The sequence below is a fragment of the Siniperca chuatsi genome, linkage group LG5, assembly GCF_020085105.1.
Source record: "Siniperca chuatsi isolate FFG_IHB_CAS linkage group LG5, ASM2008510v1, whole genome shotgun sequence".
NCBI lineage: Eukaryota > Metazoa > Chordata > Actinopteri > Centrarchiformes > Sinipercidae > Siniperca > Siniperca chuatsi.
The window spans coordinates 7,476,934-7,494,387 of NC_058046.1; the positions used below are offsets into that span (position 1 = coordinate 7,476,934).

At 40.1% G+C, this 17,454-nt stretch overlaps 1 protein-coding gene across 9 annotated transcripts in view; it reads left to right on the plus strand.

Annotated features, from left to right (window-relative positions):
• unc5db (unc-5 netrin receptor Db) overlaps window positions 1-17,454 on the plus strand; it is a 336,214-nt gene that overhangs the window by 258,121 nt on the left and 60,639 nt on the right. For all 9 annotated transcript variants that reach the window (XM_044196320.1, XM_044196322.1, XM_044196321.1 and 6 more), the window contains 2 exons: window positions 10,818-10,998; window positions 11,761-11,928. In XM_044196320.1, the coding sequence (XP_044052255.1) occupies window positions 10,818-10,998; window positions 11,761-11,928 (349 nt within the window). The remainder of the gene's footprint in view (window positions 1-10,817; window positions 10,999-11,760; window positions 11,929-17,454) is intronic.

Sequence of the window (17,454 nt, forward strand, 5' to 3'; positions counted from 1 at the left end):
GGAATATTTTCAGCTTTTCTTAGTCTTCTATTATAGTAAACTGAATATCTTTCAGGCAAAACAAGCAGTTTTAATAGGTATTTTTCACTATTTTCTAACATTTTATAATCCAAACAATTAATTGATTAATTAGGGATGGAAATTAATTGAGCTATACTTACATTTAAACATCATTTAACTCACTCCCCCAAAAACTAGAGAAAGAGAAAAAATTAAGAAAGAAAAATGAAAAGAGAGAGGGAAAAAGAGAGAAAGAAAGCGCATAGGAGTGGGCAAGTGAGAGAGAGGGGGAATGCGAGGGAGAGAAGTTTTATTTGGTAATTATTCTATGTAATTCTTGTGCTTATCAGTGAAGTGTATGGAACTACATTGTAGAGTGGAGTCTCTGCTAAGGGTGACAACCAGAGATTAACCTGGGACAGCTGTTGCATATGAATGGGTCCAAAGCAGGTTGAATGCACGTTCAGTCGACCCACATCATTCACACATCTCCAGTATGAAAATAGCTATAAGATGTTTACATGCACAGATGTATAACAGGGATACTCCAAAAACCTGACCATAAATGGAATATTAATGTGCATGTAAACACAATCATTGTTAAAGAGCATAATATTCACATGTATCAAGACGATCTATCTGGGACTGCTCCTATGGTATTGTTCTAAAGCACTAATAAGGGTTTCCATAGTAGGGGGGTAGTCATGCCGAGCAGTTCCGTGAGCGGCCGTGAGCACTCGAGGTGCGAGTGTTTGTCCACTGCACCACACAGCAAGGTGAAGTCGTTTACCTTGCTGATGTGTCGGAGGTGTGCTGGTCACAAACCACAGTAAGAGCCTGTCGCCTGCAGCCCTTTTCAGCTCACTGTGGCTGTTTCTGTTTTATATTTAAAACTGATCTGCTGACCAGATAATGCAGAATATGTCCACATCTGCTTGATTAGACAGGTTTTTTATTGAAGAATAGCCCCGCTAATGAAGCTCCACTAACTTGGTGGCAAACACATTGCATTTCCTATACCTTCTGCACAATAAAAGCATTCCGCCGGTTCGCCATTAGAAAGCTTTTAACATGAAGCAGCAACAGCAGGAAAGCTCCAATGCGGCTGAAAGCGTTTAGTAAACAGTAAAGTAAGGCTGATATCTGAAAGTACAAACAGGAACACAGGAGTGAAACTAACTAAAACTTCCTTGTGAATTGTTGTTCTGATTGCTTTTAGCATTTAAATCATGCCTGGTGGCAACTTAAATGGCTTCTCCCAGTGGGATGGAGAACAGCTATTTCTGACAGTGTGATCAACCTGCGAGACTGACTTATATAGCATTTAAATGTCTCTGTGAAAAAATGTCACCAAGTGCAAATTCCTCTCTAAATGCTGTCTCATTCTATATTTGGTCCAGTGATAATCAGCATGAACAATGGATGTGTAATTGATGTGTGCAGGGAACATTTATAAGTGGAGGTCAACCTCCGGCCCTGTGCTGTATAAATGATTCAACATGGAAATGGAGGAATGATGTCATTCCAGCACTGCAGAGCTCTCAGTGGGGATAAAAATAGTGGAATTTGAGCAGTACAGACCAAATCACAACCTCCCATCTAGTCCTTTGTCAACACAAATGAGCCCAGCCATAAGAGGTGGGAGTGAATAATGTAGAGAGCGCATGACAGATATTCTCAGCCCAGTCGATATCAGCGCACCTCGTCCATAAAATATTAAGATGGCGTCCATGAGTGTGGTAGTGTGAGGTTTCAGAGTGCAGCTGCAGGATGGATGCTACTTGTAGCAAACACAGCACAGGCCCAATAGAACATGAGCCTGCGGTTTGGAGTGCAGCGCAAACACTGTGCTTCTGAAGGGTGTGTTAGGAAATCACCCTCATCAGCAAGGATGTCAGGGTGGGCTAATGAGTCTCCAGTCACTCACAGAAGAATCATTTTGTATCATGTGGTTACAAAAGTCTATTTAAGCAAGAGTCTGACTCTTAGCAGGAATGTCTCCTTGACTCTGGAGGTCTTTATTTGCATGAGAGAAGTGCCACAGTAGATATATTTCTGACAAAACTGCGATTCAGAGCCATTCTTTCCATCCGCTTACTTGTCCTATTAGACTGAAAGTTTTCAAGCAACATTTGAGAAATTTTTCTAGTGCTTATTTCACTTTCTGTTCGGTTTTGTTGGAGTCAGCATTGACATAAAATTAGGGTTAGATTTCTATTACTCCTTGAATATAACATTTAGGGCTGCAACTAATGCTTATTTTTATTATGAATTAATCTTATGTCAATATATTTTAATTAATCATTGTCTCTACAGAATATTAGAAAATAGTGAAAATTCCCTTTATGATTTCCCATGGCCCAAGGGGATGTCTAAATTATATTTTTTTTGTCCAACCAACAGTCCAAAACCCAAAGATATACTACTAACATGTATGACCAAAAAAAGCAGCAAATCCTCACATTTGAGCTGCAGGTGAAGAATAGAACACAAACTGGTGAATTTGTACTAAAAAGTAACTTTGGAAGATATCCACTGTGCGTGTCTAACCCAGACGACTGCAGCCTCAGATAAACTTTGGAATGTATTTTTGCACACAGAGAGAGGACTGTGGATTTTGTCCATCACTTACATTGAAAGCGCATTAGGAAAGGATCTCTAAATGTCCAGTATGAACAGGAGAATTGATTCCAACAAGCAGAAATAGTTTCAATGTTCATATGGACACCTGACTAAAACGGACTTGAAAAACTGTGAAACTATCCCAAAAGGTGAGCACAGAGAAACTTTCCCCCTTCAGCAGATGAATGTGAAAACAGCCTTCTAGTGTCAAACTGTGCACATCCATCATTCTGCAAAGTGAAGCTCAAACATCCAAGTCAAGGATCAATAGGCAAAACACATTCATGAGAGGTGGGAGACTTTAGAAAATGACTAAATCGGTGATTCAATTACAACTACTCATTGCAGCTCTGACAAAATTATACAATACGTAACACTTATATATAATAGCACATTAGAATATCTATTAGAAATGCTTTTTTAAATGCCAGTATGCATTTGGTATTCATATAAATGGGAGGTAATGAAGCTACAGCTAATTCCATAATTCCATAAGCTGTCTCCTGTATGAGCATCAAACATCAAATGTTCTTCTTTATGGTTCTCAGCAATGTATATTTTATCACTGACTGTAAGTAGCATAACATATTCATAAAGGATTGAGTGTTTTGAAACAAAGTTTCAAAAATGCATGTGATCTGACTATAGTTACTGTGGTACAAGGGTGTAATTTCCACTGGGGATAGACATGTCACTCTCCAAAATCTTATTAGTTTTACAGTTTTAGTTTGATTTATTCTCTGAATGTTGTGCGCTTACTGTCCAGCTGCCAACTTCCACATGAAAGAAGATCTAAGTTGATAAAAATGTTGATATATTCATCTAGGTCGGTTTCCATTATTACTGTGCGCTCACAGCAATATTTAGTTTTGTGAGTAGCAGTGAGTGCTTCTGAGCTTTTTTTGGCCCGGGTTTTGCCTCACAGGCTACACAGAGGCTGCCCTAAACTTCGGATTGGTGGAGCTTGTTGGGACATGAAGCTCTGTAAACACAACTCAGGATTCAACAAATTAAACATTCTGCATTCATATTTATATTTCGATTTACAGGTGACAGTGTGTAGTTTTGTTTTATTATTCTAATTAAAGGATGCTACAGTACAATTGAACATCAAAAAAGTTAAGACAGAAAAGGACCGTTCCTGAGGCAAGACCTGATATTTGATGAATGAAACTACATTTCAGTCTGAAAATCTTTGCATGCTTTGTTTCATTGTGTTTTATTTATTTTTATTTATTTATTCGGGTTAGTTAATTAATAATACAGAAATTCAGTCCACATTTCTGTTTTTTTTTTTTCTTCATTTTTGTCTGGTTTGTCTTCATTGTCTCCTGCCCACTTCTTAAACCAAACCTACACCCTTGCTGTGGGACTTGACAATTCGACCTCTTGCTGTTCTTGCCATTCAAATGTAACAGCAACTTGCAAAGTAGTCAGTAGATTTGAAAATCTAGAATTAAGGAACCAGAGCATTTTTAGGCAGTATTTCAGTTGTTATGTTAAATGTAGCACTGAAAAGTGGGGCATTGTATTTGTGCAATTAAAGATATTCCTTGGGTAAAGCAAAAGTTATTTACCTTAACTTTTTTATTTTCTTTAATATTTTATCAGCTTTTAATGTAAACATTGTAGGCGTCAGTAAATCAGATTGCTCTATGTAATACATCACAGTAATTAATCACAAAACCCGCTGCATAACAAATCCATTCCACTCTCTTGAGAACCCCTTGCCAACTCTATTCAAAACAAATAATACATACATTGTTGAACACCACAAGACCTTTCCATGACAGTAGAGGTCACTGTAAAATCCTACATTCAAGTGGAAAAAATATAACTCACTGGAAGACATCTCAGCATGGATGACAGGTTTGTACAATGAGAGTTGTATGTTTTTTTTTAGATCACTAAGAAAAAGACTGCTTTTACCTGCTCCTCTGAGCAGCCATGCCTGCTGGAGGACTGTCATCCCCACACCTCTTTAGCTGTCTCTCGGCAGTATCTTCAAGTCACAGGTCTCTAAATCACTTGTGCACCACATACGCCACAACAATGTGAGTAAAAGTGAGAGCATGAAGAATCGCCATTTGGGAAGCACAACACAGCACCTTCACAGGCTGAAGTGAGAGAGGTTGCAATAACAGAGTTGCACTCAAAAATATGTTAAAGACATAAAAAAAAATGGAATAAAAAAGGAAACATAAAAATGCTGACATGGAAATCACAGTTGAGCACTAGTGCTGATGTCAACATTGTGAGCAACTCGGTATAGACGTAGTACTATCCAGTATCTTTCCAGCTACGAACAAATCACTTTTAGCAGTGAAGCAGTGAAATCAAGTCTTTCACATTCTTAAACCACCAAAACAACCTTAAAGTTGTCCTCATAAATATGTTTCATAATGTATCAACAATGTGAACCCACAGAGAATTGTACCCAACTCTGCAGTTCCCCTCAGCTCTGCTGAGCCTTTTAGCATCTTTAAGCTTGTTGTTTTGGTTTTCAGGTCAGCAAACTCCACTGCCTCATTTCCACAGTGTTTTGAGAAAAAAGCTCTGATAAGCCCACTGTACACTACCAGCCCAGCACCAAATATACAAAGTTAACAACTAGCTGGAGAATAAGGTTAAACATCTAGCAGCTAACAAGCCAAATAGTTCACAGGAGTTGGTATTGTAGAGACCAAAGCATTTGTGAAATACTGCTCCAAATTAATGCTAATGTTGCTAAGTGTATGCTGGATTTGTAAATAGGCAACTGTTAACACGTTAGCAAGTTAGCCATAGCAACTTCATGAGGTGATAATACGCTCAGTGGCCACTTTATTACGTACACCTGTACAATCTGATGCAGTCCAATACAACAGCTCTACCATAAATTCTACCTTTACAAACCTCATAATGTTCAGTTTTTGGTAACATTGACGGAAATGTGTAAATTCAATTAAATGATTATTACTGAGGTACTGAGGAAGTTAAAGGTGCTGTTGTACTGGTGTGCATTCTATTGAGAGGCGTTTCTATTTTTTTTGCCCTCCCTATTTACAAACGTGAGGGGGCAGAGTATTAGAAACACCTCTGAATATAATGCAGTCCAGTACAACACCATCACTAACTGTGACCTCAGTGCTAAAACATATAATTGAATTAACACCTCTATGACAGTGTCACCAAAAACTGAACATTATAGGCATGTGGTCATTCTTTTTCCAGTTAGGAGTGTATTGAGTCTTCACAAGACATGAAACTCTGAATTTAATGTTTCTTAATAAATACAAAGCAGTTATTACAGACATACAAATATTTTGTTTTTTCTTTGTTTTAATTTTTTATTTTTCACTCTTCAAACCATAGTTTGAACTTTAAAGACTTACTTTGGCCTTTCCCATCTTAGTTTTGTAACATGATACAAATGCTATCTTGATTCCATTTGATATTTAAATGTCCTTCTCTCTCCCTAGAGTACAACGAGTGACCCTAACCCTAAAACTGTTGTGTCAGTTTTAGGGCTACACCCCTTTGGAAGTAGTAAAACTTTACTACTTTAAATACATCCATTTAACAGTTAATCAATAGACAAATACTTGTGGGTATTTCCTGTTACTTCAAATTTAGGACATGGGTGTGTGAGTATTTTCTTTGTGTAAATTGCAACATGCAAATTATTAAGTGTTTTGCTACAAAAATACCTTCATACATCGTATCCAAAGAGCAGAGACTGTAATTTGCCTGTGGTTAATAGAACGTAGGAGTGCTTTATTTGTAATTTCGTTTCGGTGCTCCCGATCCGAAACCAATCCCCCACTTTTACTTCACAGATATCAGGGGGTGTGAATGCAGAGGAGATCTTTTAACTCTGGTAGAAAGGAGTCCATGAGAACCCTGTATAATGAGTTTCTTTTGAGAGGTTACTCTGAGAGAAAGTGTGAAATGAACAGCCAAACTGGAAGCCAATTTCAACTTCCCTGAATGAAAGCCTTTAATCCAAGATGAATCCCCTTGATCTACAGTAGCTCAGGTAGACAGCCTAGGCTACGGCAAAAAGAGGAATCAACTAAATGCTTCTGCCCTGTGATACAAGCTGTTCTCTGCTGAGCTTCACAAAGACATTTGCAATGCTACTCCAAAACAAGTTAGCATTTAACTCCGTCCCACCTCCTGCCTCCTCTGCACTTGTTTCTACTTTCCAATCCCGCGCCCTCTGTCATTTTCTCATAGGTCAGAGAAAGTCTCCTAGAGAGCAGATGATGAGCTTCATTAGTAAGCCAAGCAATTACACCCCACCCCCACCCCCACCCCAGGCCAGAACGGGAGCTCCCCCTATTTATTTCGTTAAGATAAGACAGTTCGGGGTGGAATAGTAATGCAGTGCCACATAGCTTGGAGGGGAGGAAGGTGGTATTTTGGAAGCAACAGGGGAGGCGGATGGGCGACGCAGGCCCACTTTGTGTTCTCCCCGTATCTTTTCTGATTAACCTCCGGAGCGGGAGAGCACAGCTGAACCGCAGATAGCTTCCTCCGACTCTACCTGCTGCTGTCAGGCTTGCCGTTCGTATGAACACACTGAGCCATGCTGAGTTCAAAGTGTCTGCGGGTATCTGTGTGTGAGTGTGTGTGTGTGTGTGTGTGTGTGGGCAATGAGCATGTCTTTCTTTACGCGTGTTGCTGATTGGTTGCGGTAGGAATCCGTGGATTAGCTCAGCGCTGTACGGTATCGTTTCTGATATGCTACTCAGCCAGTCCCCGCTGCATCCCCTGGTCCCTGGGGTATGCCTGACGGAGACGCTTAATCCATGTAATTGCATTGATGAGATACTCAACAATTAAAAAGTTCTGCCGCCCACGCTGGCTTCGCCACAGGCAGCTGAGTGTTGCCCGAAGGGGAAGAGATCATGGTAAATTGTGACACCTAAGCATGACTCAGCAGACAGATTTTCTCCTTATAGCACTGAAGCGCACCATTTGTACTGCGTCACCTTGACATAAAATGACCATTAGACCTAGGAGTGCGGCGATGAGGCATACAAGCACAGGGAAAAATGCGTCAGGTGGCAAGGTCTTGATCAGCGCTCTCCTCATAAGTCTTGATGATGGCTGCGATGTCACCGTTACATTGCTCTTCTGTCCTCTAATTGCCTCTCAACCGCCACATTTCTCAGCATCTAATCATCAGCAAATGTCATCTCAATGAGCTGTGTGTGTGTGTGTATGTGTGTGTGTGTGTGTGTGTACTTAAGTAGATGAGAGGACCTGGCTGCTGTGCAAGGCTGTAGGAGGTGACCTTCAGGGGCGGTCAGGGTATTGAAATCAAAGCGAGGAAGCCCTGATGTGGGGCCCCGCCTGGAAACCCCTCCGTCAAGACTGACACTGATGACCACATCCTAATTGAAACAAATGTGCCAATTAGGCAATTCATTTCTCACATCCTCTGCCACATACTTGCCGGGCTAATTTGTATTTGTCCCTTCATTTTTTTTTTCTCCCACCACCTCCTCCCCTTCCCCTCTCCCTCTCTTTGTGTATCTCATTCTCTCTCTCTTCCCCTCTGCTCAGTGAATCTTTTCATCATTACCCAAGGGCTGTTAGCAGCAGACAGACAGCTAATGTGCAGCGTGGCCTCAAACACTACGAGGGCCGGCTTGTGCCACACGTTAATTGCCTCTTTCAAGTCACAAATTTCCCTGGATAAAATTGAAATAAATACATAAAGAGTCAGACGGTGGGGGTGCCACCACTTGTGTCACCCATTCAGTGACAGATGACTTTAATTATATGAAATCAGACTCTGTCCCCCAGTCCTCTGTCTCTCTATTTTCTTATCTATCAGTGATGCTAAGCACTTTACCTCTGATTAAAACCCGCGCTAAAGGCTATCTTTTAATTGTAGAGAAGAATCTGGGAGCCTTTGAAGATTGGCTTCCAAGTTTTCTTCAAGGCAAACGGGGAAAAATAGAGGCTTCAGCAGCCATAATCGTACTGTGCTCCTCTCCTCCGAGAAAGAAAAATTCCCACTCCTCCTAACAGTAGTGCAATTGACTCAAATAGGTGTGAAAAAATACTGAATGTGAGAAATGATTACTGTGTTATGATGTTCATTATCATTTTTATTTGTGTCAATATATACCTACAATCCATCATCCCTCGGGTCTGTGTGTCATTTCTATTTACCCATGTTTGCATGCCCACAGGCTTCCTATTTGCATCCAGCCTGTGTGTTGTTTATTATAAAGGGAGCCTGTGTGCTTCCTATAAATCCATCAGCCTGGCCCATTCTGCCACACTATGAATGTAATTTGCAAACGCAGCGATGCAGCTCCTTTACCAGGGTAGAAGCACTAAAGCGTCACTAAGTTTGTAATTCATAATTAGTTTTCCTCTCTGTCGCTGGTAATTGGTTATAGTGCTTCTTTTGACTTCCTAATGGCTTTAGTGTCAGTAGTTGTGCTGCCTACCTGTGGTTACAAAGCAGGGTGGGACCTGTAGGGTGAGTTGACCAGCAGTTATGTGTGTCACTACAGTTTTAAGGGGAGTGAATCCAAATATAAGAAGGTGACACTTGAAACAGACTAGTTTAGGCAAATGTGTTTATATTTGTTCAAATGGCAATGCTCAAAGGCGAGGCAAAAAGCCTGCATCATAGCCTCCTCTTGACTGCATTACAGGGAGGCACCCTTATTCACTGTGCTCCTCTGTAATTTAAGGCATCGTTTTGGGCGGCATTTTAACCATCGGGAAATTACAGGATATGGTCTGTAACAGCTGAGCAGGACTAGCCAAAAAGAGATACCAGTACCTACCTATAGTGGACATTACAACAGCCCATTTGATGAGCTCTTGCTCTCCTAATGACTTTAATTTTTTTCCCATTGTCATATTGGTTCCCAAATAGGCCTATATGTTGGTATTAACATGTTTCCGACTATCAGATTAGCAAAAACATTTTCAAGAACAAGCAATACATCCGTTCCTCCCGACGGGATTTAAATTACAGGAGTTAGTTGAAAAACAGTAGGTAATTGCGGCTGTAATTATTACTAGGGTGGGGGTGAAAAATGACCCTTATATGCTCTCCAGACAGGATTAAACAGCGCAGGTAATGTTAACCTCTAGAATGTGTACATTGTTAATATCACCTCTAGAATGTGTATATTGATACACAGATTTATTGTTGTGGATCCACTTCCCAGCCGTATGATTTGACTGAAATTAATGGTTTCACCTTTTACACCTGACATCATTCAGAAGTCATTGCCTCATTCGCTGTCAATGATGCATCTCAAAACCATCATTTGTCATCCCCTGAACAGGTCTGAGTGCACTGGTATCCCAGCAAACTAAAGAGATCTCCAGCTGTCAAATTAGCAGCACTGACACCGATAGCACGTGTGTTAAAGCTGCCACCTTTAAAATTGGCAAAGTGATGCATAATGTGATTCAAAATCTGTAATCAGTAAACAGGTTTTAAAAAATTCTAAATTTGAGAGATAGGAGGAAACAAGACAGAGAAGGTTACCAGAATTTTATTTGGGCAAACCAAGCAAATTTGCAATACTACTGTTGTGTTAGTGGAATGCTTTAACAGCCTATAAAGTCATGACTAACAGCTACTCTAGCGATTTCGTACTGCACTTCTGTAAAGTTGGGGGACTCACAGAAAACAGATTAAAAAAGAAAGTTCAAAATCAATGTATCAGAGGCTGAGACTTTTAGTCGCTAGTCCAAAAACACTGGATCCTACATTTCCCATGATGCAACTTAATAGCATCTTTCATTTGACTCTCCCTGCTTGGAAATCTGCCACATATCTCAGACTCCATGCCTCCAGTTTGTAATGCAGGCAGTCAGATGATGAGACAAGATTTAAACAAACTTCCAGCTCAGCAAAACTTATTTATAAAAGAAAGCAAAAATGAATGGCAAAATTATTACTTACATTATTGCCGACATTTTAGGTGCGCTCACTCTAACAAGTTTTACCGCCAAACGAGTGGTTTAGATAATCTAGCTACTCTGTTGGCTTTACAACCTGTCTCATCATCTGACTGCTCGCCTTTCTTGTCCTACAAACATAAGACCCAAGTTGTGATGAACCAAAATGATCCTTTACTAGTTGCTTAATGTCTTAGAATGGGTATGTGAGGTTTTTTCCGCAAAAGTGCGTCATATCTCTGCCCTTTATTACCTCTCTTGTACAGGTGGAATGGCTAAAAAACGAAGAGCTGCTGAGTTCCCTGACTGACGACAACATCGACACCCGTGCAGACCACAACCTCATCATCAGCGAGGCACGACTGTCCGACTCGGGCAACTACACCTGTCTGGCCAGCAACATTGTGGCAAAGAGACGCAGTGCCACAGCCACTGTGATAGTATTTGGTACGCTGTCCTCCCACCTGCTGTTATTGCCTGTTACAACACATTACAGCGTACTGACACACTGTTTACATGGCACTTCAGATCAATTTGTTTGGTTTCCTGCACCCCTACACAAGTGATTACGAGACCCATCTCCGTGTTTCCACTGAAGAGCGATGTTTCCTTTTTATTTCGATGAATGTATTATTCAAAGACTCAATTTACTGCCTCTCATTTAAAATCAATGTGTACTTTATAAAAGGAAATAAGCCACTGTGTCTTAATCTCATTTAAAAGGAGTGTTGCTTATTAAGTATTTATTTGCCAGAGGCCTTCCAGCAATGCGGGTTCACCAGCTTTGATAGCACTGCTAAATATTTAGCTTCCACACACGTTAGACGGAGAGATCATAGAGTAAACTGCTTCAGTCAGAGCGCTAAGTGGTCGACTCCAACCTGTCGACCAGTATGAGTCAGTGTCGCCTTTAGAAATGGCAATTCCGTTTAACGGGTGTTTTCTTGGCTTTCACACAGTTCCACATCTTTATCTTAATCCAAGCGCAAGGAACATTAAACTGGGAGCTGTACATCCACCACAATGAATGTGCTGTGCTCAATCTGCTCCAACCGTTATGCATTGTTGCCTTGCAGTGCCTCAGAGCCTGCATAATCATTAATAACCCCAGCTCTTGTTAGAGTATTTAACTATGCCAGAGTTCTAGAAAAGCAATATGTGCTGTGCACTCACTCAACCTCTTCTTCTCTAACTTTGCTGTACTCCCAGTGAACGGTGGCTGGTCCCTGTGGACGGAGTGGTCGGCCTGTAATGTGCCCTGTGGGCGGGGTGTCCAGAAGCGGTCTCGAACCTGTACTAACCCGGCGCCTCTCAACGGCGGGGCTTTCTGCGAGGGCATGTCTGTACAGAAGATCACCTGCAACGCACTCTGCCCAAGTCAGTTCCACTTAAACTCTGAGTTTCTGTATAGAAATTACTGTATCACACTCAAGCACGACTTTATGGAGTTGTACAGATACAAAAGTTACTTTTCTCTAGATGTCAAAAGTTATTCATTCTTGCATGAGAATGATTAAGCTGACATGTCAAAGATTATGACAGGCTGCAAAAAATGTAAAAACAATGTTCACATTTCATTTACTAATGATATTAGTGAATGACAAGCTATTGATTATTTAGACTTCTAGCACAGTTTATCTTTCCTTTTTTTCAGATGACATACTGTATTGCCAGGTCTTTTTTAAGGCCCTGTTACAGCATGTCACCCACATTAACATGTCAGACATTTATCCGTTGCTGATATCCAGAGTTACTTAAATGACTTGAATGAGCTTAAATTCCCACCTCATCAGCATTACAGACAACCAATAATAAAGATTGCAAGGAACCAATCCATAGTGACCTGGCAACATCCCTGTACCACTGGACTGATGATGCTAGAGAAAGAAGTGCTGCATGGAAGAAAATAAAAAGAAGAAAAACAGCAGATTTATGATGCAAAATAAAGTGACTAGAGGAGGCAGCAGTGAGAGAGGGGGTATGACTCAGTGTACTGTGTGATTCAGGGGGAGAAGGTGAGCTGAGGTAGCTCTTGAAGAAATTAGTTTTTACCATACAAGAGCACACAGGGAAGGGAGGGACTTTGTTGTTCTGAGTAGAAGGGTGAGGTTTGTTCTCACAGAGGTGAGGGTTATCTTAGACTGTGGTGTATGCATTCAGGCCTGTCAACATACAGACAAATCTACAGACTATACTGTTGTGTGTCTACTACCATTTCTTAAAGGCAGGACTGCTATGGAATCCAAAATTGTCTTCCTGGTCTGGTTAACCACAATAGTCAGAGGCAAAAATAAAGAGCCTACAGCCTTGATAGCAGCTCTATGAGGCTTTAGTTATATGCACAACGGAGCTTTGAGCTAAATTCTAACGTGCAGATGTTTAACAGGTCATTTTTCCCATGGCCACCATTTTAGGTTAGCATGTTAGTGTAGCATATCTTTGCTAATGCAAATTAGTTGTTTATGAAAGTTATTTTAAGAGACATGTTTGCCCTTTAGCTCTGTACATTGATGTTTGACTCAGCCAACAAGATTATTTCTGCCTGAAATATGTATGAAGACCTAAATCGCAAATCTGTGACAGATCTAAGCCGGGAGGACAACATCAGATATGTTTGATATCTACAACCTGACATATGCAGTAAATGGGTCCTATCTGCACAGAAATAAAGACATTTTCTCTGCTGTACATTCAGTTGCGAGATCTGCATATCAACTGTAGGAGGGAAGAGAATAGGAGATCATTGGAACCAATAAAAGGCTTCCAAAAGAAGCTGTTTTGCTTATAAAACCTTTTCAAAAGAGATATTGAACCAGTTAAACCAGCTTTTTACTTTTTCTCTGTAGAGCTATGCCAGACAGAGACAACTGATTCATAGATTGGTCATCATAGGTTCAATCCAGTGCAAAGACCACCAGTAGAAAAATGAGGCAGTGAGGTGAAACAGGGTGAGCATTTTTGTTACACTAGAAATTTTAATATGCATGTCTCTCTTATAAAATTTGTTTGCCTTTGCGTAATCATCTAGTGTAAATATATTTTCTGCCTGTGAAATCTATTGTTATGTGTTGAGCCATTCATTTAGAAATAAGGTTAATTGTTTTGTTAATTGCAGTGTTTTCCCAGCCTAATCAGGGTCAGCCTGAAAGCTGCCTGACTAGTAGGTGACAAAACATAGGCAGAAATAGAGGAGGGAAGATGTTTGCGTTAATTAGAGAAGACAGAGGGAATAAGGTTTCAGGACAAAATGTATATCTGAAGTGGTAAATGGTTTAAGTAGCAGCAGTATTTCACATTGCCACATTGAGTTAGTATGGTTTCCAACTTGAATGTACTCAAGTCTGCATGTCTGTACGCATCATCAACTTGTGTGAAGTGAACATATGTTGAAGGTCTATAATTCGTCTACTTGTCACCTCTATGCAGATGTTGGGCCCCTGTAGACCTTTCAGTTCCAGCACATTGTTGCACATCCTGTATACACACTGTAGTCTTCCACATATTGTCCTGTTTTCTCAAAGAGATCGGAAACTTGAAAGCTCGGGTTCAGAAGTCGGCGAGGTCATCCAACGAGCCTGCTTCATGCCAATTTGTTCAGTTTGTGAGGCTTCAGACTGCCAAGGCGCAGATGGGGACAGACAGTCAGGTCTAGTTTAATGGCAACAGAGAATGCTAGAACAGGATGAGAGAGAGACGTGGATCTGGTAGTGAGGTACTAAATATAGGTATTAAAAGTTTGTAAATTAAGTTAAAAAGAGGATATATGGTGTTAAATTTATTATATATCTATATCATTAAGGCAGCGCATTCAACAAATCTGTTTTTCAGTTTCCAAACTGACATACAATTTCAACATTGAGTGTATATCTGCAGGCATTGGTAGACAGACTAATGCTGTATGCCAATTCCAGACTAGATACTAATTATATACAGTATGTACTATATAAATCTTTATAGTATACTGGTTTTGTAGTTAGAAAGAAATCAATATACTTTACCATTTGTAGCATCAGATGTCAATCAAACTGCAACTTTAGAATGTCACTACCAATTAAACTTCACAAAGAGAAAGCAAAATATCTTTCTTTTCTTTCCAGGATAGCTGTTTTTCCACCATTCAAAATTGACTTTTATTTTGTCATTTGTACACTGTCCAGTGCTTAGAATGAGTATGTAGTATGGAATTGAGACACAGTTTTACTATTCCAAAGTATCAGGTAGAGCTTCAGCTTAAATGTACCCTGTGGAGTTTGTGACCACTAGTAGCACTATGGAGCAGTGCTCTGATGAGTGGGCCCCTGAGTTGTTTCTGTTTCTTAGACATGCACGAGGAGGCACATGCATGCGCCTGACATATTACATTTTCCTGCCGACAGTTTTACGCCATTCCAGCTATCGACAGTCAGCAGCAGTAATTTGCTAAAAAACTTAGCAAAGTGCCAATAAAAGGCAGAGAAGAAGAAGGCTGCTAGCTAGCAAACATGGATGTAAACAATACAGGTTTTAAAATACTTTTTTAAAAAATGTCTTTGTAAATGCGTTTTTTTGGTAAGAAACACTGAATGTAAACCTGACTTTGTTTGTTTACAAGAAATCTCCGCAGGATACGTTTGACAAAAATTATCTACAAGCATGCAGAGCTTTTTATCTCAAGGCACCGCCATTTTGTAGTCACTAATCCAAGACCAATATTGTGGTACACTGTCTACTTTCTCACCTATTCTCAAAATGCTCTTACCTCTCCAGCAACGATAAAGACTACTAAACTTTCATTCTTTTAATCAATAAGGGTTGTGTGGGTGTCATTTTCTTTTGTTGTGCTTATCTAACTTTTACATCCAAGCTTTATATTTATACACATACACAGTTTCTTGTTAAAATTGCCATCGAGATGCATCTTTCTATGAAGGTGGCACAGAAAATGACACTGTCAGCTGCCTTGGATTTCTGTGCAGGAAAAACTCTGATGAGGTGGGATCAATAACAATGACTCAGCTTTTGCTTTTCAAGGTGATGTGACATCTGGCTTTCAAAACTCACTTTCTGTCTTGTAGTCTGAAACAAAAAAATGGAATTTCTAGACCCTGACTGATGTTTGGATACAGAAGTTTTCAAACAGCTGCCTCTCACTGCCAATTAAAGCTGTCAACCTTAAATGTAGCCTTAAGAGTGGATGAGGGTGGGTTACGTTTGCAGTGTGGGGTTCACATTGAAAAAATAATTAAAATTGTCTATTCAAGCAGAGATAAGCAGACCTGTTCCACCGCCATGGCCTAGGGGGCCTCACAGAATGACCTAAGTAGCATGCAGCAGAGAGGAAAGCGTGTGTTGCCTTGTTATCAGGGTTTATCTGTGTCTTTGTGGGAGGAAGGAGATGCAAACAGGAGCGAAGTGTAGGCTGCCTGAGCTGCTGACTGACAAGCCCGTCCAGTTCTGACAAGCCAGCCCAGAACATTGTCTTAATGATGGTGTAAGTGCAGGGAGAGCACGGAGGATGGATGAGGTCAGAGGCTGCACCATGACGAGGCAGATAGCCACTTAACAAGAAACGGCAGAGACGAGAATACTGATAGAAATGAAACTCATGTTGTGGAGAATGAAGTGCTAGGAGAGAACAGGTGATTGTGTACCGTATAGTCCCACTGTGTATTTGTGCCAATGACATCTAAACCTAATTAGACATCAGGTAAGTGATCTCAGGCTCCCTAATGTACCAGCTACTATAATCTCTTGTACTGAGAGTAGCAGTAATATGAAGAGGATTATAGGAGATTAAAATTTAATATGAAATGTGAATTTTTATAATTTAAAGCAAAACAATATCGTTTTGAAAGAAGAAATAACATTCTTCCTCTTACCAGTTAAAAGGTAAAGTCATAAGCAATAAAATGCACCCTTGCTCAATTTTATATACTCGGTTTTGCTGCTACAGTCTTATTTGTCTGGTTTGACCAGCAGTTTATGATGGCTAATGTTAGCTAATATTAGCAAACTTTAAGTAGATGTTGCTGTGTCTGACATTGCTGAGTCAGTCTGCTGACTTTTTGACTCTTCTCTTCTTGTGCTACCGTTTTAGCATGGCACAGATAAACATTTCAACACTCACTAGTTTGCCATATTTGTAATAATAAATTGAGATTTCTGACACATGAATCAGCATCCTGTTGCACCATCAATTCTAGTGTTGCATGACGATAATCTTCACATCTGTCAAAGACTAAGTAGAAAACAGGGAGTGATTTGTGCACTCATCTTGTAACTGCCACAGTGGCAGCTATTTAGCAAAAGTCAAATAGTCTCATTTTAAAGAATAAGTTGTTGTCCAAAAATTATTAAAATACATCGAGCTACGCAAATGCATTGGGTGACATGTTCTCTCTTTACAATGAACATGGCCATTGTAGTTTATTTTGAGTGATTCCAAATACACTGTCTTTCTGCTGTAAATACTCACTAGCACACCAAATCAGCAGCTAAAAATATCCCAAAATCCCCCAAAAGGTCCCAGCCAAATGCACTATTTCCTCCTTTTTAAGTAACGTTTGATAAAAACTACAGGGCAGTTTTAGGAAATCACTTTGTTTGCCTTGTTAAAACCCAAACTACATACAGTATTTGTGACTTGTTTTTAATTATTTACGTCCTTTGTGGTCTTTTCATCGGATTCATGGGACAATAAAGTGGTACAACGGCAGTACTGCTTTGTTTTATTAATTAAATACTGATCAGTGAAGAATTTGTAGAAGAGGACTTTGACCTGTGGCTTTGTGACAAAGTTTCACAGGGGCAAATCCATGTACAGAGCAGTGAAGTGTGTTCAGTTTTCCTGGCTCAGTTTGGTTCTTTAGATCTCAAACAGGGATGTGTACAAACCTTTTGAGGGGCTGTAGCTCTAACCTGAAA